Here is a 21,224-nt window from a genome sequence, read left to right on the forward strand (position 1 = left end):
TACCCGTTACCAGCTGGTATTAGTCACAACGGCAAACATCCCATGTGAAAAGTGCTGGATCTCAGCATCTGGTAGCTCTTCTGCCTGCCCACTTGTAGGCCTACCTTCCGTGTCAAAACAGCGAGCAAAACGACTCTTGAACTGACGTCTGTTGCGTTATGAAATGAGCATGGTTAAGTTGATAACTTGCTTGAAAGCAATATTATCAGTGTCATGTAACGCATGGAGATAGTAATACGGCACACGAGCAGTGGCAATGCGAAGACCAAAGCACCCACTACTGACAAGGCTTGAGTATCTCTGATTATCAATAAACTATTTTTTTTTTTTCCGAGAGAAACTGTGTTTATAGAGTGAAAAACCTAGTTTACCGCTGAAAACACTGTACTGCTTATTGAGCGAAAAACTAAGTTTATCACGATTAACTTAGTTTTTCGGTTGATAAACTGCGGTTTTCAGTTGATAAACAAAGTTTATTGATAAACTGTGCTTATCGCTCGATAGACACAGTTTCTCTCGAAAAACTTAAAGTAGCTTTACCATCGAGTCAGTGGCGTACCGTGGGTCAAGACATTGGGGGGGCACCTCATGGCAGCAACATCAGAATTGCATAACGTAACAATTAAATGCGAGCGAGCGGAGCGAGCGAGCTTGAAAATTTTGACATTTTACAGTCCCCAAACTGCCGTTTGTAGCTATATATATGTATGTATATATATATATTTGCTTTGGAAATTAAGGGGGTTGCACCGGGCGCAACTGCTGGCAGTAATATCACGAGAATGGCATAACGATTAAATGCGAGCGAGCGAAGCGAGCGAGCTTGAAAATTTTGACATTTTACAGTCCCCAAACTGCCGTTTGTAGCTATATTTTTTCGCTTTGGAAATTCAGGGGGGGGGGGGGGGACTCACCGGGTGCAACTGCTGGCAATATACTGGCAGTAATATCAGGAGAATGGCATATAACGGTTAAATGCGAGCGAGCGAAGCGAGCGAGCTTGAAAATTTTGACATTTTATGTTCCCAAAACTGCCGGTTTTAGGTATATTTTTTTCGCTTTGGAAATTAAGGGGAGGGGGCACATCGGGCGCAACTGCTGGCAATTACTGACAGCAACATCAGGAGAATTGCATAACGATTAAATGCGAGCGAGCGAAGCGAGCGAGCTTGAAAATTTTGACATTTTACAGTCCCCAAACTGCCGTTTGTAGCTATATTTTTTCGCTTTGGAAATTAAGGGGAGGGGGCGCACCGGGCGCAACTGCTGGCAGTTACTGACAGCAACATCAGGAGAAATGCATAGCGATTAAATGCGATCGAGCGAATCGAGCGAGCTTGAAAATTTTGACATTTTACAGTCCCAAAACTGCCGTTTTTAGCTATATTTTTTCGCTTTGGAAATTAAGGAGAGGGCCTGGGCGCACCGGGCACAACTGCTGGCAATTACTAACAGCAACATCAGGAGAATTGCATAACGATTAAATGCGAGCGAGCGAAGCGAGCGAGCTTGAAAATTTTGACATTTTACAGTCCCAAAACTGCCGTTTGTAGCTATATTTTTTTCGCTTTGGAAATTAAGGGGAGGGGGCGCACCGGGCGCAACTGCTGGCAATTACTTACAGCAACATCAGGAGAATTGCATAACGATTAAATGCGAGCGAGCGAGCTTGAAAATTTTGACATTTTACAGTCCCCAAACTGCCGTTTGTAGCTATATTTTTTCGCTTTGGAAATTAAGGGGAGGGGACGCACCGGGCGCAAACAGCATCAGGAGAATTGCATAACGATTAAATGCGAGCGAGCGAAGCGAGCGAGCTTGAAAATTTTGACATTTTACAGTCCAAAAACTGTCGTTTGTAGCTACATATATATTTTTTCGCTTTGGAGGGAGGGGGCGCCCGGTGCGCCCCCTGGATCCGCCACTTGTAGTCAAGCTAGGATGTCGGTTTATGTTTATGATTGGGGGAGGTATGACCAGCGAGGGGGCGTCGAAGTGACCAAGCGGGAGAAGGATGTCCAAAATCTGCACTTTATATAGAGCATCCCTTAATTTGTTTGTGTTTGTGAGTGTGTGTGTTTCATATAGATGGAAAAGTTAGGAAATAGTCAAGGTCGAGTCTTATTATTGGCAATGCAAGGCATTTTAATATAGACTAGTATGTAAAGCAACACTGCAAAATCAATGATCAAGCTTTGGTAGCAAATGTGTACAACCTATCAAACATCACATTGCGCAACATTGCAGCGACTCTTTTTGCCATTCCGATGTTCTGAGTACATTGCGCACATCCTGCTTGTATTCAAAATGCCAACCAGGAATCACACTGAATCACAATCTTTTGTCGTCTCCGGGCTTTTTGAACAATGTTTCACTATAATACCTCTTTAATTATATGGTTAAAAGAAATCTTAGAAAAATATCTTTTTTCTTGATCATCCTTTCATATCGATTTCAAAAGCAGTTTACTAACCCTTGAATTACCATTTTGGTAGGTTTTTTTTTTTTTTTTTTTCTTCTTTTTTTTTTTTTTTTTTTTTTTTACCAGCGGATTGGGGGGGCACGTGCCCCCCCATGCCCCCCGTAGTTACGCCACTGCATCGAGTGATAAACTGAGTTTTTCGGCGATAAACTCAGTTTATCGAATTAAATCTAGTATTGGGCAAATGGCGCGCCATAGACACATCCTGGTAGCTCCATGATCTCGTTAAGGATACTGCCCTCAACGTTTGAAAAATGATCGAATTGCACAGCTAGCTGCATGCAGTAGCCAGCCGCCGGTATCCACACACTACTACACTAGTATACACACGGTGTACTCTCATTCATTCGTGTGTACTATAGCTCTTCCAAACTGCATTGATCTCTAACTTCAAACAGAGAGATCATTTACTGTATATCAGTGGTCTGTCATTCATGCCATGTCAGGAAGTACTCATGGGTCGCTCCTCTCATCCACTGGCACTAAATCAGTGATCTCATCCCTCCGTGTGTAAAACCGTGCATATAACTGTAGTACGGCACGGCTCAACTCACGTATTCTCTACGATACCATGCCTTACCATGCCTGCGCCTGCAATTGCTAGCTCCGGAATACACATTAGTCAGTAATCGTACGACGGATCGGAGTGAGTGACGGTACTAAGTGACCACGACCAGCCTTAGATCAGTGATTGCAGTAAAATTACTCTGTCTGGAAAACGAGAGGCCCGGTCCATTAAGGTAAGTAATAGAGTACTTACAATATTGAGTTGGTGAGTTGATGCATTAATTATTTGGTCGCAGACCCCGCGCCGCAGAAACTGCAAGCTACCGGCTGTCCCACGGCCCACGACCCACCTGCTTCATTCCGACCGTTCTCGGACAGCCCGCCCGGCGGCGAGCGGCCGCAGCGCAGCAGCAGCAGCAGTGGGATCAAACTGCGACCACCAGCCCGAACGCTTCCACAGCTCACAGTAAACCTCTGTGCTGTGTATTAACTGTTGTTATGTTAGATAACATTTTGTAATGCGCAGTAGAGTATATTATTATAGTAGCTGCGCAATATAAATGTCCTTTATTATTATTATTATTATAACTACATTAATTTTGTACAAGGAGCGCCCCAGGGTTATGTATGGATCAGGACTCAGGAGCCTATTTCACACAAACATGCCGAATCGATCTTTATTTTAATATCAAGATTGACTAAAAATGGTAATTATGCGGTGTATCCTGTAGTGTTGTGTTTGTCTTCAATTTTGTTAAGCTTTCTAATGAAAATGAAGATTTTGGAGACTTTTTTTTTTAAAGTAGCCATTGTCATTGATAATACAATTTACAAGATTTAGTGTCTGGATAAATTCCAAACAACAAGTGGATTATTCTGTAGCCAGTGCAGTGTAGGCCTACCATAAATTAAATAATATCAATGTCGAAAACATCTGAAAAGGCTAATATAGTAATAACCAATTCTAAATTGTAAGATCGACTTAGCTTCTAGGATTCTTTGTAAAACAAGCACCTCTGGTGTTTGCATTGTGTGACTTGTACAGTGTAAGGTTGTGTTGTGAGGCTACTCTTACTCTGTGGAATTTACATGGATATGAAAGTCAATTAATGCTGAGCATTCCAGAGAGATGGGGCTGCACAAATAAAAGCCTTTTCTCCGACAAGGTGAGATTGTTCTTTGGACTGCTGTTTACCAATGATAATTTTATATAAAAGTATAGAGATTTAGGCCAAGAACATATTCTGAAACCAGAGTTTGCAAACATTTGGAAGTCAAAGTCAAAGAGTGTACTGCTTTCCATGTGTGGAGCCGAATTTAAACTCTCTCCTTTTTGGACACCGGTAGCCAGTGAAGACTTCTGCCACCAACTAGGGTAATGTTGGAGAAGCAAGTCCTTCATATCAGCAGCACACATGCATGTAAAGAAGGTAATTTCATCTACCGGTATATTGTCACACACACACACACACAGTGGCTTTGACTGGGTGCATGCAGGGGCTAGTGTTATACTGTATACGCCATATATGTATGTCGCGAATCGGGAATTCCCGACGATTTCGCGAGTGGTTAAATTCGCGATTGTGAAGTCTGTACTTAATGGAGAAGTGTACACGCCTACGTCACATTCACATCGGGATCAGAGTCAATATTTTCGCGTGTTTTTAATTTCGCGAATAGCACCTGACTCGCGAAATTCACAAAAATAAAAACCTCGCGAAATATTCGGCGTATACAGTACATGTATATTGCTCTCTAGACCTTTGCATCGGGTGATGTCTGTGTACTGTTACAAACTGGCAAAATATTGTCCAAGATTGTCCTTTGTGTGGCATAAAAAGGAAAAAAAAAATGTAATATCCATATTTTTTTTTTTTGACCAACATATAATGTCACTGTATAGCAATTGAAGATATTCCTTGCCTGGCAATACTGTTAGGCGACATGTACTTTGATAATCAGTCAGTATCATGTTAGACCTGGGCCCTGTTTTATCAAGCGAGAGTTATTATATATCGTGAAATCACTGATCACTGGTTTATATTTTTTTTCATCATTATCATTTTTTTTTCTCTCTCTCTTTATACGATATGATCAGGTGAACAGAGCCTTTTGCTGAGACTAGAACAAGGACAGGTTCTAAGTTGTGCAGACCCTAAGGCCACTCTGAGATGAGTGGTGATGTGGCTGTCTTGAAGAGTGAGGTCGAGATGGAGGATCTCAATAAACAGGAAGACAGCAACCGGCAGGAGGCCGGCCTGGCCCAGGAGGGAGGCGGGACAAAAAGCTCGCCGAGGCCGGGCCGCTTCCAGGTCAATATTGTCAGTGAAAAGCCTCAGTCAGCCTCCAAGGTGGACAAGGAGAAGGGCTCGCCGGAGAGCAGTAGCGGTCCCAACTCAGATGGCCCGTCCAGCCCCTCTGGCAACGAGGACTTTGACCACTCCATGGCTATGCAGACCTTTGGCCAGAATACCATTGAGGTGGTGCCGTCCCTGGACTACTATCGCAATCTTTTCTCTACATCTGCAAGTGCCAAGCAGAGACCCACATTGCACGAGCTCCATGAACCAATCAAGGTATTTGAATCATAAAACCATGGTATTATACTGGTACATGGTTTAAAAAGTAAGGATAAGTTTCAATCTTTCTTGTTCAATATGGGTTTAGTATGGACAGCTGTTTGTAATATTCAAAATTTGAAGAAAAAAAAAAACTGTTGAAATTACATTCTATACTGCATGTTGTTTCCTATGTTTAGCAAAATATTCAATATCATTGTGGAAAATTTGTGAGCAAATTTAGATAAAAATATTAGATATGAGAACAATGTCCCAATAATATTCACAACTTCTCTCACAAATTATGGTTTTCCCGTGTTAGTCAAAAAAGGCAAACTTTTACATTACATTATAATGTCTAAAAGGTAAAAAATCAGAGAGTGAAATATCTGAAATGTACATTGTATGCGCAATAATCCACTGCTGTATATTGACATTTTTTTGAAAATGGATGAGTACAGGAAGAGAAGCCTGTTTGAACATCACAGTCATCTACACTGTCTTGATCGCACCTCAGTGGACCCCTCATAAAGTGCAATGAATTCTGTATTACATTTCTGACATACCAACCCCTATTAAAAGAGTGCCCTGCAAAACACATCAAGGTCGCATGTTATCCTTACCCAAGACATGACTAACGGTAAATTTCCCACCTTGATGTCTCATCATATTGGACTGCCGTGCTCTAACCTTCATTCTTAAGGATCTTCCCATTGCCAAAAAAGAGGACTGGCTTAAATTGTAAGTCACTGAATGTCAGTAAAATACATGTAAAACAGGAGACAGGAAACAATTTAGCAGTCCCAGATAATCATTTTGTCTTCATTTGTAAAATATAAAGGTATAAAACAGATAGGGATTTTTCTCTGTATTTTCGTATCAAATTTTGTCGGACAACCAAGTCTGAGTCATTCAGATGTAAAGTTTCAATGGAATGTAATCGATGAAAGATGAGCACATACATGTACAATTATAGAGCAATTGATAGTTCATGGAATGAACAATTTGAACGCTAAACAGGTGTGCAAAGAAGTTTCACTTCTGCGTTGACAGTAATCATTTGTCGTTGATTTTTTGTTTTCATTTGCAAGCTTGACTTTACCCCTTCTCCTGATATAGTCAGAGTAAGTCATTGTATGGAGATATTAAAATGAATGGATACACTGTACATGTACATCAAATACATAATTATATGTTTAAGAGAGCCAATGATAATTATGATGGTAGGTAAAAATCTGCTCACCATGAAGTCTCAGAGATCTCAGATCTATTGAGTTGATTGGACATGATTACAGTTTATCTGCTCGGTTGATTTTTTGGCAGCTGCCGTCAATGGGAATTCAAAACGGCATTTGTGTGACCTGATGCCCCACAACACATTGTAAACCTAAGCCAAATTGTCTCGTGCAGTAAATCCTCAGTTCCTGCTAGAGAAAATCTTCCAGATCTTAGTGTAAATCGATGCTAATAGAGAACATCCTGATCTGCTATCAAATTATCAGGCTCCAAAATGTCAGGTTGCTCAGAGCGGGGTGGGATAGGACATTTTTGTTAATGTTTTCTCTGTATTTGACTTTGTTTCTGTGTTTAAGGTTGCTTCGTGTGCTTTTTTGCCTTGTGTGTGTCTGGAGAAAGTTTTGTCACCAAGCTTGACATTAATGCAGTACCGGTCTCTCAAAACAATATCCATCTCGTGGAGAAGATATGAGCTGTTGTAGTTTCATTTCTGTGCACAAATTATGTTTTAGAGCATGCAGTATCACTTTTTGACTTTCGTGATATCCACCTCCTATTCTGCAGTGCATTTTTTAAGTATGATTTGCATTTGTCAGTGTATGAACTTGCTAGTGTATGACTAGGGTCACTGATAGTTTAGGGTACACGTAACAGCATGTAACACATTGACATGCAGATTAGAAAACATATTCTGCTTTGAAATTTAAATGAAGGTACATTATGTGTGCTGACAGGTTCTCAGTTTGATTTGAAGTTACATGTACACTGTAACATTCATATTCATAATGTCATAATTCACATCTTCAATATTACCATTTTAAATGTTGATTCTCTTATTTGTAAAGGGGAATGAAACCCAGTGAGTGTACAAATGTTGTACATGCAGCAATCTTTGTAGAACACATCAGTGAAAATCAGACAATCTGTTGAAATTTTAGGAATATTTGAATTGTTGATTCTGTAAGGCTGGATGAGAAGACTACATTTGTGATGTTATGGAAAATGATTTACTGTATTTAAGCTGTTTTCGTGTACAGATATTTTTGTGAATGGGTAGGTCACAGACATTTCCGCGAGATGTTGTTTTCGTGAATTTAGACCAAGGCTACTTGTATATACATGTAAATGCGCTATTACCCTAGAGCATGGCAATGTTTTCACATGTTTTTAAATTTGCGTTCTGACTGTGATTCACGAAATTTGCAAAACTAACAGCTTAAATAGTAAAGAAAATATAAGAAAATTAAAAGAATTTTTACTTTTGCAACATTGAAGATACAGAGGACAGTTTATTCCTCTTTCAGAAAGCAGGTGGAATAACACTATTTCCCTTTACAATGTATTTATGTCAGCAGCAAGTTGAGGGAAAATGTACATGTAGATTTTTTAATTATAAAATACAGTGTACACTCGAGTAGCTCGCGATCGTGCGTGCAACACGGAAGCAAGCCGAGTGTGCGAGGTTTGTAATCAGTCCTTTATAATCGATTATGTGAGAATTCCTTCCGCTATCGATCAGACCATGAATCTCGCACAATCACACGTGCGGCCGTGTTCACTCGCGTGTGTCGGTGGTCCCCCGCGGGAGACCACAATCGGGTGTCCACTTTCTTTCGAGCAATACTGTAAAGTGCATTTTGCGTGCGGAGATATTGCTTGTGAATGTAGAGTCAATTTCTTGTTATAAATACTATGTTTTTGAATAGATTTACAATGTACAACATTGTGTAAACTGTGCATTATACACATTGTACATGTATGTACTACGCTGTCCAGGAATTAGTGTTCCATCTGAAAATGGCATTTACAACAATGCCTTTTGATTATGATTTTTATGCCTCCGCCACGAAGTGGTGCAGGAGGCATTATGTTTTCGGGTTGTCCGTCCGTCCGTCCGTCTGTCCGTCCTTCCGTCCGTCCGTCCTTCCGTCCGTCCGTCCGTCCGTCTGTCCGTCCTTGCGTCCGTCCGTAATGAATTTTGTGGACAAGGTAACTATCGAAACCTGTTGAGGTATTCTAATGAAACTTGGCATGTATGTGTATTAGGGGGTGCAGTTGTGCCTATCAACTTTTGGGTGCACATGCTCAAGGTCAAAGGTCAAAAGGTCAAGGTCAAATACATAAAATTTCACTATTTCCACCATATCTATTGAATGCCTTAAGGTATTTTCTTGAAACTTAGTGTATACATGTATTACCCAATTAAGATTCTCTGGTGAAAGTTTGGGTCATGAGGTCAAAGGTCAAAAGGTCAGGGTCAAATACATAAAATTTCACTTTTTCTACCATATCTATTGAATGCCTGAAGATATTTTCTTGAAACTTAGTGTATATATGTATTACCCAATTAAGATTCTCTGGTGAAAGTTTGGGTCATGAGGTCAAAGGTCAAAAGGTCAGGGTCAAATACATAAAATTTCACTATTTCCACCATATCTATTGAATGCCTGAAGATATTTCCTTGGAACTTAGTGTATACATGTATTACCCAATTAAGATTCTCTGGTGAAAGTTTGGGTCATGAGGTCAAAGGTCAAAGGTCAAAAGGTCAAGTAGAAATATTAAAACTTCTTTTTTTTCTCTGTACCTTGGAAAATTGTTCAAGTATCTTCATGGAACATAGTATACATGTACTGACTGGAAGTGATTATCTAGAGAATGTAGGGTTCATAGGGTCAAAGGTCAGGGGTCAAAGGTCAAGTGCAAGACTTCAAAATTTTACTATTACCCTCATTTTCATGCAATGCCAGCAGGGTTATTTTTTTACACTTGGTGTATGCGTGTGTAACCTAATAGAAATTCTCTGGAAAGTTTTTTTTTTTTCTCTCTTTTTGCCTCAAAGGTCAAAAGGTCAAAGATCAATTGAAAGTGCTGAACTAACTTTTTCCTCCATATTTCGGAAGTGGCTCAAGTTACCTTGAAACTTAGTACATATTATGCATGTTCTACCTGAAAGTAATTATCTCATGAATTTTAGGGTCAAGGGCCAGATGAAAATGGTAACAATTTACTATTCAATTCAGAAATTGCACTTTTTCTCCACACCTGTACCTTGAAAATTACTCAATGCCTAAATGTATGAATGGGTCAAAGTCAAGTTAAAGTCCTTAAATCCCTAGATACATGCTCTCCTATTCATCCAATTAAACCTACGTCAAGGAAGGTGAACATTCAACACATTTGTGACAAACTTGTCATTCCAATATTTTGCCAATTTTGTGAAAATGTAATCACACAGTGTCCACATGTACTATCTAGACCTATTGGGAAAATCATGCATTATGGCGGAGGCATACCAGTCGCCAAAGCGGCATTTCTAGTTTTCAATATACTATGTATTTTTCTCAATGAGGTTGTCAAGGGGACCAGTGCATGTGACAGTATGATTGAATACTTGAAATTGTCATCTGTCTCTGCAGTAATGAATTCACATTGCCGGCCTGTTGCTATCAGTGCTTAGTTATCTGGAGGCACATAGTATGAGCAGCACTATCAAAATCAATCACTGCAGTGTGCATTCCATTCACATGATTGTACTATGCTGCATGCAAAAGTTTCTGTGGGTGTCTATTTATTATAATTTTAGGGATATGATGTACAACATGTACAGTGTACCTGGGCCAGATTACACTGTATAGAATATGTGCCCTGTTTTTTGCGTACGCGTAGGGGAGTTTGTGCCTCCTTGACCTTAAATAGCATTTGTGTAACACTGGTGTCACATACATCCTGCATATCAGTAGAAAGTGTATAATAGTACATACCTTTTAATACTGTACGATATGTTGTACATGAAACTATACTGTACAGTGTACACTGTATGTATATGGTAGAGTTTTGTATTACTATGGCTTTAAACCTTCAAATTTTACAAAAATGTATGACGTGTACATTATGGTAATATTGGGGTTCATGAACCCATGTTAGGGGTTCTGACAGAAATCAATGAAGTTTTATATTAAGATGGTTAATATGGATCCAAGTATAAAGTATCAAATGATTGGCTGAGAGCAATAACGTAGAGAGCAATATGGGGGCCCCATTTTACATTGTACTTTGTATACGCCGTGTCCTCGCATTATTAGTGTACAGTATAATCTAAAACTACTTTGCAACACGGTGCAGGGAGAGAGGAGAATGGCCGAATTGGGTGCAATCATCGTCTCAAAGACCGTATTGCAAATCTAAAGCTTCCTATTTATGATAGTGTTACATTTTAGCTTGAATTAGCTGTGAATCTTAATAGTAAATTGTTTATTTCATGCATCTTAATCCGTCCATATGCTCCTTTGATGGTTGGGAAATAATGCTGTCCAGGCGACTTGTTACTACTCAAAATGGTGTCAGGTGTATTCATAATTGGTTTGTGACAGGGACCGATACATCTTGCCCTCACCCCACCAACTGCTGTCCTCGTAGTCTTCACTCCTACTACCCCAATGTTGAGCTCAAAGGATCCAGTAATTCAGTTCGTAGCGCTTGCTAAACAAATGGTACAGAAAACGCTGTACAGTGTATGGACTGCTGGCCCATAGCTACATGCATTGATAAAAAGAAGCAATTCACCTGTTATCACAGATCTCCCTCAACCATTCTAAATTTGGACTCTAGAGGAAAGAATCTGAATTTTCAGCAACTGTATTCCCAGCTCTTGTTTCAATATGAGTTTCCTCTTTTTAGCTCACCTGAGCCAAAGGCTCAAGTGAGCTATTGCGATTGCCCTTCGTCCGGCGTCCGTCGTGCGTCGTCCGTCGTGCGTCGCGCGTCGTCCGTCGTGCGTAAACTTTTTACATTTTCATCTTCTTCTTGAGAACCCCATGACCCATTTTCACCAAACTTGGCAGGTAGCATCCCTAGGGGGTTAGGATCTCAATTTGTTAAAATGGGCACCATGCTCCACCCAGGGGGCCCCCAGGGGGGCCCAAACCCCCCAAAATGAAGGAATCTTTAAAAATATTCTCTAGAATCAGAAGTTATCGAGCTAAGATAATACTATGAGTACACTGACTGTAGTTTCAAGTTTGTTCATAGCAGATCCAGGGGTGCCCCTCTTGGGGGTTGGGGGGGGGGGTTGGGAAGGTCCAAATGGGGGCCTGAATTGTACATTTTCATCTTCTTCCTGAAAATCTCATGATGGATTTTCGTCAAACTTGGCAGGTAGCATCCTTAGGGGGTCAGGATCTCAATTTATCAAAATGGGCACCATGCCCCACCCAGAAGGCCCCAGGGGGCCCTAATCCCCCAAAATTAAGGAATCTTAAAAGATTCGGGCCCTTATTGTACATTTTCATCTTCTACTTGAGAATGCCTGGTCAAATTTTAGTAGAGCTGTGAATAGTTTCAGATTAATAGTCAGTGACTGCGTGAAAGGTGAACTTGCGATACTCAGGTGAGCGCTAGACCCGCGGGTCTCTTGTTCTTAAAACTTATAATTCTTCTGGGAACTGCTCTTTCTTTCCCAGTTTTTTAATAGTGAAATCTTCCCTATTTTTTTTTTTCAGTCAGAAAGGTTGGGAAGTTTGGTATCATACTAGTCAAATGATATGAATAGAAAATACACTTGTACATTATATGTATAGTAGTTTGAAAAATATGGTGTGTAGCACTGTACAAAAAATTGTACCTCTATTGGGTGTTCAACACATGCATGTGCACCTGTACTGTTTGATACAAAGTGCAAGTAAACCATATTGTTCAGCTTTTAATTGATTTTTGGGCTTCTGAGCATGAGGCACCTTGTCCACAATTGTTTATTGAATTTGTGTGTGCTATACCCTTTAATATATGTGAGTGGACATGGTTCAATTTACATGCAGATTATCTAAAGTCATAAAACTATTAAAAGGAAATTCATACAGTGTAGAAGTACATTTTGATTTTATGTTTAAAAAAAATGTATGAGAAGACATTATTTAATAGTCCAATTCATTCATTTTGTAATAATTCTGGGTTGTGATCTAGATAAGAGACACACTTTGATGACCAAGAAAAAAAAAGTATCACAAACTTTGCACTGAAATACACTTGTACAGTACTGAAGAAGTACTTTTACTGAACATTTAAAGTATACTTTGTACACTGTAGTTTCATGCAGTTGTCCAGGCTCACAAATACAGCTTTACCAGGTAGTAAAGGCTGTTTAGACAAAACAGTGGAAGAGAATAAAAGCATCCTGCACTGTTTACAGACACCTGTATTCAGAATTCATACAGCCAGAAGTACAGCATGTACACTGTACAATGTATTTTACAATGTAAATTCGGTATTGCTGGAATTGGATTCAGACCCTTCCATGAGATTCAGTGTGACATTGTAGTGGGCTTGACAAGGTAAAATTCACAGCTTCTTTGTTGTTGCGTGTCCATCCACGTGTACATTCCCTCAGATTGTAAGAGCATGATGCCATCTTACACATCGGAAGGTAGCTAATGGTATGAGATTTGATGTTGGATAAAGGGCAGCTTTAATGAATGTTTCCTTGTAAGCTGGTAGATCATGAGTCATGGTAACACACTATGTCAGAAAGAAGATGTTTTAGTTATTAGCTTTTTTCTTTTTAGATGTGTGACAAAATGACGCATCTGGACCGACTTTGCCTCACCGCATTGTGACAGATCCCCCAACACAGAGCAGTGTCCTCTGCTAGTGGTGTTGATAACTTCCATACAAGTGTAGAGTATGCATCATAAAGGGATAGTACAGTTTTGGTGGAGATGAGAATTGGGTTTTTAACTTTTTGCGAGATACCAAGAAAACACTTATGATATAGTACAGAACATACCATTTTAGGAGGAATTCAAAGTTTATTTGACGAAAATTGGGTTTGGAATGACTGAAACATCAAAAAACAAAGTAAAACAAAGCAATCATGATAAAGTGTGGGTTCTACACTTTATTAGAATCGCTCTTTTTTTGATATCTCAGCCATTTCAAAAACAATTTTCATCAAATAAACGTTGAATTCCTCATAGCTATGCTCTTTCACATTTTATAAGAGGTTTCTCATTATCTCACCAAAAAATGTTAGAAACCTTAAATTAGGTCTCAACCATAACTGTACAATCCCTTTAACCCTTTGTGTGTTTTGAGTGCTGATTCGCAGAGAAAATGCCTTAACGCTGTACACACACTGGAGCAGAGAGTGTAATAATACCAGTGGAACTTTGCAGAACAGGCATTACATGGGCTTTTGATATAAATCTATGCTACAATGATGTGTTTCTTTTTGTTTTTACTCTCTTTTTTTTTTTACTCCCTTTTCTTGCTCTGGCCTACTAAGCCTTGCTATGACAAAATGTACATGTCATATGGAACGGTTCCTTCCTCATGTACAAATGAAGAGTTTGTTTGCAAAAACCGATAAGTCCATATTTGCCAAATGGAGATATTTGCAATTAAAGGTCAAGAAAAATAAAGAGAATAATAAGAAAAATGTTGCTTCTTTTGACCATAACTTTAAAAATGTACCTTTATATGTAGTGATCAATATATCATTTAAAAGATATTATTTTGTACTTTATGACAGAGACCGTACTTCAAAATCTTCAAAAATGAACTTATCGGTTTTTGCGAACAAACTCTTCAAATATACAGTCTGTGTTTCAAGCAGCCATATGTGTGGTGAACAAAATACTTTTAAGTCTTTATGTTCCTGTCTCTTGTTACAGTACATGTTTTTGTTGATGTCTGTGATTGTCCTACACTTTGTTACATGCTTTTCAATTGCATTTTTTTTTTTGCATAATATCTCTAGGCTCTTCAAATTCTAACAGCAACTTTATTTTCAAGAAAATTCTGATGGATTTGATTTTAAATGTCAAGAATTGATACCCAGGTACTCAACATTGCCTACATACAGTAAGCATAATATAAAGTGTACTAGTACTCAGATATTACATTTTTATATGGAAATGAACAGCTCATGTTTGTATTATAAAATCTGTGCAGTGAGATGGCAGTACTGTAAAACACGATACATTTGCGGCATGGAAATTTCGCGAATTGGAGCTAACGGCCTTTCTCGCGGTGTGAAATTTTCGCGACTTACCACTGGCATCCAATTCATATCGTGTAGGCAAGAACTTTCGTGTGCATTTTAATTTCGCGATGTTGCCGCTTGAGAAATTCACGAAATTAGAATGCACGCGAACATTCCTCATTTTACGGTATGCATCAATTGCATCAATGTTACAATGTTTTAACACCCAGTCAAGTATAACTATGATTTATGTTTGGCTTTTAATAGCATGTAGATATTTAAGCAGTTGTCACTTGAGCAATCATCATGGAACAGCTTGCTACACATCTCCATTTTGTGAAAATACAATACGGGAAGTCTGGTTTTGATGAACCCACACACTCTATTTGATTTAAAGTTGTAACATTGTATATCATTCTACAGCGTTTGTATGCATATACCTACATTGTAAACATAGGCCCAGATATAATGTGGAATTGAGCTCAATGTTCAGGGTTCAGCCTTACTTCCTCTGAGAATCATAAATATATTCAGATATCATAGAATTGATTTATTGGAATAAATGCGTACAGTTGTATATCCATGACAAATAGACATTCTGAAATACCCCGAAGAATACAGACTGAGGAAGAAAGACATGTTATAGCAGTCTGCCGTCAATTTATTTTACCTTCACAAGGATGCAAACATTGTACAGTAATTTACAGCTGTAATACTGCCATAAATTTGACAGATACCATTTTAGTGTTTAAATTTCTTGTCATCCCATATTGTCTCGAAAAGCCATTACCTCTGTAGAGTAGCAGAGATAGTAATCATAATAAACATTAGAAATTACTCATTTTCTTTCTTTCTACGTAGCATGATGACACAGTTGCTCAGATAAGAATCTGTAATACACTAACCTTCAGTCCCATCTGAATATAATAAATAGCCGTTCCCTGGTACCTTGCATTACGTCAGAGTGCACAGGTTTACTTTTAGGTGTGTGTTTTTTATAACAAGTTTAAGTAGAATTGTTTTTATTGCAGGGGGCCACATGTACAATGTATACGTTGTAACTGCTAAACTGCTAACAGTACCGGGTAGTTAAAAGAACAAACATTATCCAGTATATACAGTTTTGTAGTCACCATGCCAGTGTTGTGTTTTGACCAGGCATGGTGTGTACAGATGTAGATTGTAAGACGAGTGTACATTGTAGTTACCAGGTAATTCCGATTTAGCTTCAGTTCCTTGTACAAGGAATGTACACTTTGTATGTCTGCTCATTGCAAGTACATCTACTGCTTCCTTGTTGCACAATGTGGTGACCTGAATTTAGGATTTGAATTACATTTGAACATCACTTCAGAAGATGTGTGCAATAAGAAATATAACAATGAAGATTGATACAAGTGCAATTAATGTACAAGGTACAGACGTATGGATCCTCACTGTTTAACTACAACTTGTACCATACAGTTTTAGAATCAGAGGGGAAGTTACATGTAGTATGACTTCTGGAAGTTCTGGTCTAGTTTGTAAATAACTTCTTCTGTTCAGCAATTGGGGGGGGGTGGGCAATAACAACACAGAAGCAACAGTCTGTACCACGTCACTTGTATACACACACATTTGGTAGGATGAAATTGATATTTTCCATGTTTTTGTTTATGCTGGGTGCAACAATTTCTTTAAATAGATTACCTATTAACATTGTATGTTGGTATAATGCAATACATTTAGAGCAAAATTTGGGAGTATTAAAAACAAAAAAGCCTGCCAGTAGTTTTGAAATTTGAAATTGTTGAATATATGTATAGCCAACAACAACAAGCAATGTGGAAAAACTTTGAGCACCAGAGCAGCGTGTAGTATGATAGTGCTCCATACGCAATATCCCACTGATTGCAAGAAACAATGAAATGAAATGAAATGAAATGAAATGAAATGAAATGACACTATACAAAGAACAGTTTTGCAGTACAATAGCATCATCAATTTTCATCCACCAAAGTCGTGGATGCCAAAACCAAGTAGTTGAATCATTAATGTAACATGTACTCATACATTGTATGGAAGGGACTGGCAGTCTCTTCGTCTACTGTGATTGGTGTCAAGTACGAGGCTGCTTGAGAATGCACCTGCATCTCTTTGAGCTACAGAGTCTGTGTACTATACAGGGAAGATTAAGGTTTATTTTAGGGACTGACTCTTGAGGACCATGTGTTCCTAGTGAGGGTAGCAAGGGGTGTCCCTCCAAAATGAGGAATCCTTGTTATTCAGTTTGAGCAGCTACCATGCGTCATTCGGAGGCACCTTTGCCATTGCATGATATCAATTCTACATGTAGCTTTCGCATGCATACAAATTTACTTATGCTGACTGGAAGTTTGGGTGTTTGATTGGAGGGGGGGGGGGATGGGGGGTGGTAGCACAGATTGCAAGTTGATAGCAAAGGGAATGGGGCTGGTTTGCTCAAATGACAGAGCATAAGTTTATAACACAAAAACTGGCAATTTTTGTCAGATTGATTAAAGTACTGAGTAAACTGAGATATTAATGTGATCTCCAAACTTGTCAAGGTTTGCTTTACCGTAGGTAGCAGTGGTACACATATATGTTTTTATAGGCATTGATTTGTTTGTCTGTCTGTTTGCTTGTTTGTCTGTCTGTTTGTTTGTCTGTCTGTCTGTTTGCAAAATATATGTTACTAAAAAGTTATAGAAGGATTTGGATGAAATTTTAAGGAAAAAGTTGATAATGATGCGAGGAATAGATTACATTAAATTGGTAGTGATCTGGGCCACTGTTTGGATCCTGTAGGTGGAAATGAATTCATTTAGATATTATGTGCTTTCTATGCAGGTTATAAGATTTGTGTTGATTCTTGCTTGGTTCCCGGTGAATTTATTTGCATTTATGTGAGATAGCTATTGTATTGACATGGTATGGCATGTTTTCAAGCTATATGTGGAAGCTTTGGACTCTGTTTTTACATTTGGCTACATGTTCTTGCACAGTCCACACAGTGTTGTTTTGCATTGACGTTTGCCCTTCTGTGTACATGTACATGTCTTTTTGTAATGCATATTGTATTGCTACATGTACATAGGAAAAAGAATCTGTGCAATGAAATGTAAAATTTTCAGTATGAATGGTGGAGATTTTCATCAAGTCTAGAGAGAGAGAGAGAGATTGCTATCACTTCTGAAAATTATCAATCCTGTTCGCTTCCTTCTGTTTGCTTGCAACATAATCATTAGCTGTGTGCCCCTTTACTTTCGCATAAAATGTAACAAGGCAGATGGATGGCTATCGATTACCTGGTCGAGGCCGAGTGTGTCTTGCAGTGTTTTTTTTTTTTTATCTTTCATGAGTGGCATGGTGATCTGGTGTTGGTACTTTGCGTGCACTCGAAATGCAGCACCTTTAAGCAGTGTCAAATTTCGTTTGAAGATTCACATACAGTATCTGTTGTACACATTATTTGTCTGTTGGATGAAACGTGTAAAATATCCACCTGCCACATACTGGGTAAACTGTAGAGGAGGACAAACATTTTGTGATGTACAGCTGTATGACTTCTTGTCGTCTTCATTCAAAGTCAATATTTGTATGAACTGTGAAAGCAGCAGGGTGATTTTCAGATAGAGTAAACATGAAAAGGACTGTGTAGTGTTCCAATTTATGGCCTGAATCTTCCTTTCACTTGCATGAGGGAGAATACTATATTTGCTAAAACTATGATCTTGAAAATTGTTGTATCACAGACTTTGGCAACTTTGTTGCTATTTTCCCATCATTACATAGCGATGTAGGGAATTCAATGAGAAGACAAACAAATTATTGAAGGTATTTTTCTTGACAAATTCTTTGCTTGCCAAATATCATTTCTGTGGGAGTAAGTAATTCTTAAATTTGATATTTAATTCGATAAAATCTCAATGACAAATATCAAGTACAGTGTGTTTGTGGCCATGATGATGGCAATTGTATTATTTTTCATCAGATTCTACAGTACTCTTTGAAATCCTTGCAACCCCTGAGCTCACCCTTGTGTGTGTTGTAGATATGTTCAAATATTTGCATTTAATAAATTTATGTTCTTGCATCAGATGCCTACCCCTATGGAAAATGTCCCCGAAGATACAGAGACCCAACACCAGAGGGCAGCAAACTCGATGAAGTTCGGCTGGATCAAGGGCGTACTGGTTTGTATTGCAGTGTTGAAATATGCAAAAAGATGGAATTTCATCACTACATTTGCTACTTGCCATTACCTGCTGAGTTTATACAGACTACATACTGTATGCATCTATCCCCATGCAACAACAACAATAAAATCCTTTACAGAAGTTGATCGGAAGTGGAAAAAAGCACATGTTCCCCCCCCCCCCCCCCAAAAAAAAAAAAAAAAAAAAAATCTTTTTAAATGTTTTTATCAAATTTATTGCATTTCTTAAGTAAATTTTGCCATAGCTTGTCAGAGAACAGTAAAGAAAAAATAAATAGATAAATAATAAATAAGATCAATCCATTTACAAATTCAGCAAGAGAAATAAAAAATGGATGAAATATTAAAAAGCCTAACAACTTTTCTGCTGGCCAAAAAAGGAAATATTGCATCCCTAACAAACTTTTCATGAATCTCCCTCAGGAATATGCGAGTGTTTGAAGCTCACTATTTCAGCCTACACAATGTAGCATTATTGGCTTCTCACTACTGTTGACCTCCATTCGTGTCATTTCAAATCATGTGTTTGAGATGATTTGTTCAGCATGAACTGGAATGTCAAATCATTCATCTAGCTTTCCACACTGTCCATTGTATAGTTTTGATAGGAACTACAGTTATCCAAGGCAAATCTACAATGATACGGTGTATTTTTGTTGTACAATTCCTCTTCTCATTCAAGTTTGCTCTGATGGACAGATTAAAATCAGATGTGAAATAAGAGACTTAAAGTGTCTTCACAGTTTCTCATATCTTCAAAAGAGCCGGAACCATTGGAGGAATTGTTAAAAGATGATACTATCACTGCCCTCATGTAATTAATGGCAAAAGTGGTTTATAACCAGTATCATTGTTTTGTGAATTGTGAATATTAATCAATTATTTGCTGACACTTCTGCCATTCATTCTCTGTATTTGATGTTCTCTGCTTTATATAGTCAACATAAGCATGTGGTTGAATTGCACTTTCAAATCACATAGATCGCTGAGTCAAATGTAATAGGAAGTTTTCCAGGGTACATGATTAAATGCCTCAGCCATTATCAAGTCTTTTCGTATGCCTCCGCCACAAAGTGTCGCGGAGGCATTATTTTTGTAAGCAAAAATAGCTTTAAATTAAACCAAAACTGGAGACAAACAGTGGATTTTCAACCGCAAATGTTACAGTTATGTATTTTTAGTACTTGATTGCCAGAGGAGTAGCACATATTTATAAAGTCATATTTGCATCTATTAAAAGCATCTCAATAAAGAAATGATTTCATCATTTTCAGGTAAGATGCATTCTCAACATCTGGGGTGTTATGCTGTTCCTTCGGCTGACCTGGATTGTTGGGCAAGCTGGTGTATGTAAGTAGATGTACCAGGTTTCACTCAGGATTCTGGGATAGCTACACATTTTGGAGGATTTTCATAGATATCAAAACAGAACATGTGCTCTTTACCTTGCATTTGGTGTAAATATCTGATTGGGATGACTGTTAGAGAGCACTTACCAGCAGGTGCTGCTTACCAGGTACATTTCAACATCATATACATGTATGCATGTGTTCTATGCAATCCCATGTATGGCTTTGATGCAATTAGTTATATTAGGCTAGTACACCTTAGCTTGAACATGTTCTGGTCATAAATCCACGTATCTGCCTGCATTTGAACTACTGACTATGGCTATCCGTGGTTTGCTGAATAAGGTGCGAAAGGCCTTGGATATATTTGTAAACCATATTTGAAAGGGGCCTGCTTTTGTAGAGATGAGGCAGGTTCACTTTGTCGTTGCACAAAGTATACAATGTATGCGTAGGTGCTTGTGAGTGACAGACAGGTCAGTAGAAATTTCTGACCTCGGGGCTGACAAATTGAAGGTAAAAGATATCCATAGTGGACAAATCCATAGAATGTTTGCACAAGTATTAAATTTTTTTTTTCTAAATGCTGAAACAATGTTTTCTTTTTTTTTTTATATGCATTTAGAACAGATAGTGTCCAAAAGCTAGTATATAAGAAGGACCCTATGTTCTGTTTATAAATGATAAATGTAGGGGAAAGTGATTGTTTTTGCTCTTTTTTTTTTCTCAAATTTTACATATAGTATTTACAATTGGGAAAAAAAAAATGGCACGAAATGCAGTGTTGAGAAGGTTGATGAGGGATGTGGGATAACAGTTTGAGAATGCTGGATGATAGCAATGTATTTGTGTAGTTACAGTGACTATATGAAGAGTTTGTTTGCAAAAACCGATA

General features: G+C 38.4%; 1 protein-coding gene across 1 annotated transcript in view; it reads left to right on the top strand.

Annotated features, from left to right (window-relative positions):
- The first annotated feature begins 3,144 nt into the window (after nt 1–3,144).
- Nucleotides 3,145–21,224, top strand: part of LOC140230350 (solute carrier family 12 member 2-like) — a 53,856-nt gene continuing 35,776 nt past the window's right edge. Inside the window, exons 1-4 of the mRNA XM_072310498.1 lie at nt 3,145–3,222; nt 5,088–5,565; nt 18,862–18,957; nt 20,255–20,330. Of these exons, the coding sequence (XP_072166599.1) occupies nt 5,161–5,565; nt 18,862–18,957; nt 20,255–20,330 (577 nt within the window). The 5' untranslated portion in view covers nt 3,145–3,222; nt 5,088–5,160. The remainder of the gene's footprint in view (nt 3,223–5,087; nt 5,566–18,861; nt 18,958–20,254; nt 20,331–21,224) is intronic.

The sequence above is a fragment of the Diadema setosum genome, chromosome 7 (assembly GCF_964275005.1).
Source record: "Diadema setosum chromosome 7, eeDiaSeto1, whole genome shotgun sequence".
NCBI lineage: Eukaryota > Metazoa > Echinodermata > Echinoidea > Diadematoida > Diadematidae > Diadema > Diadema setosum.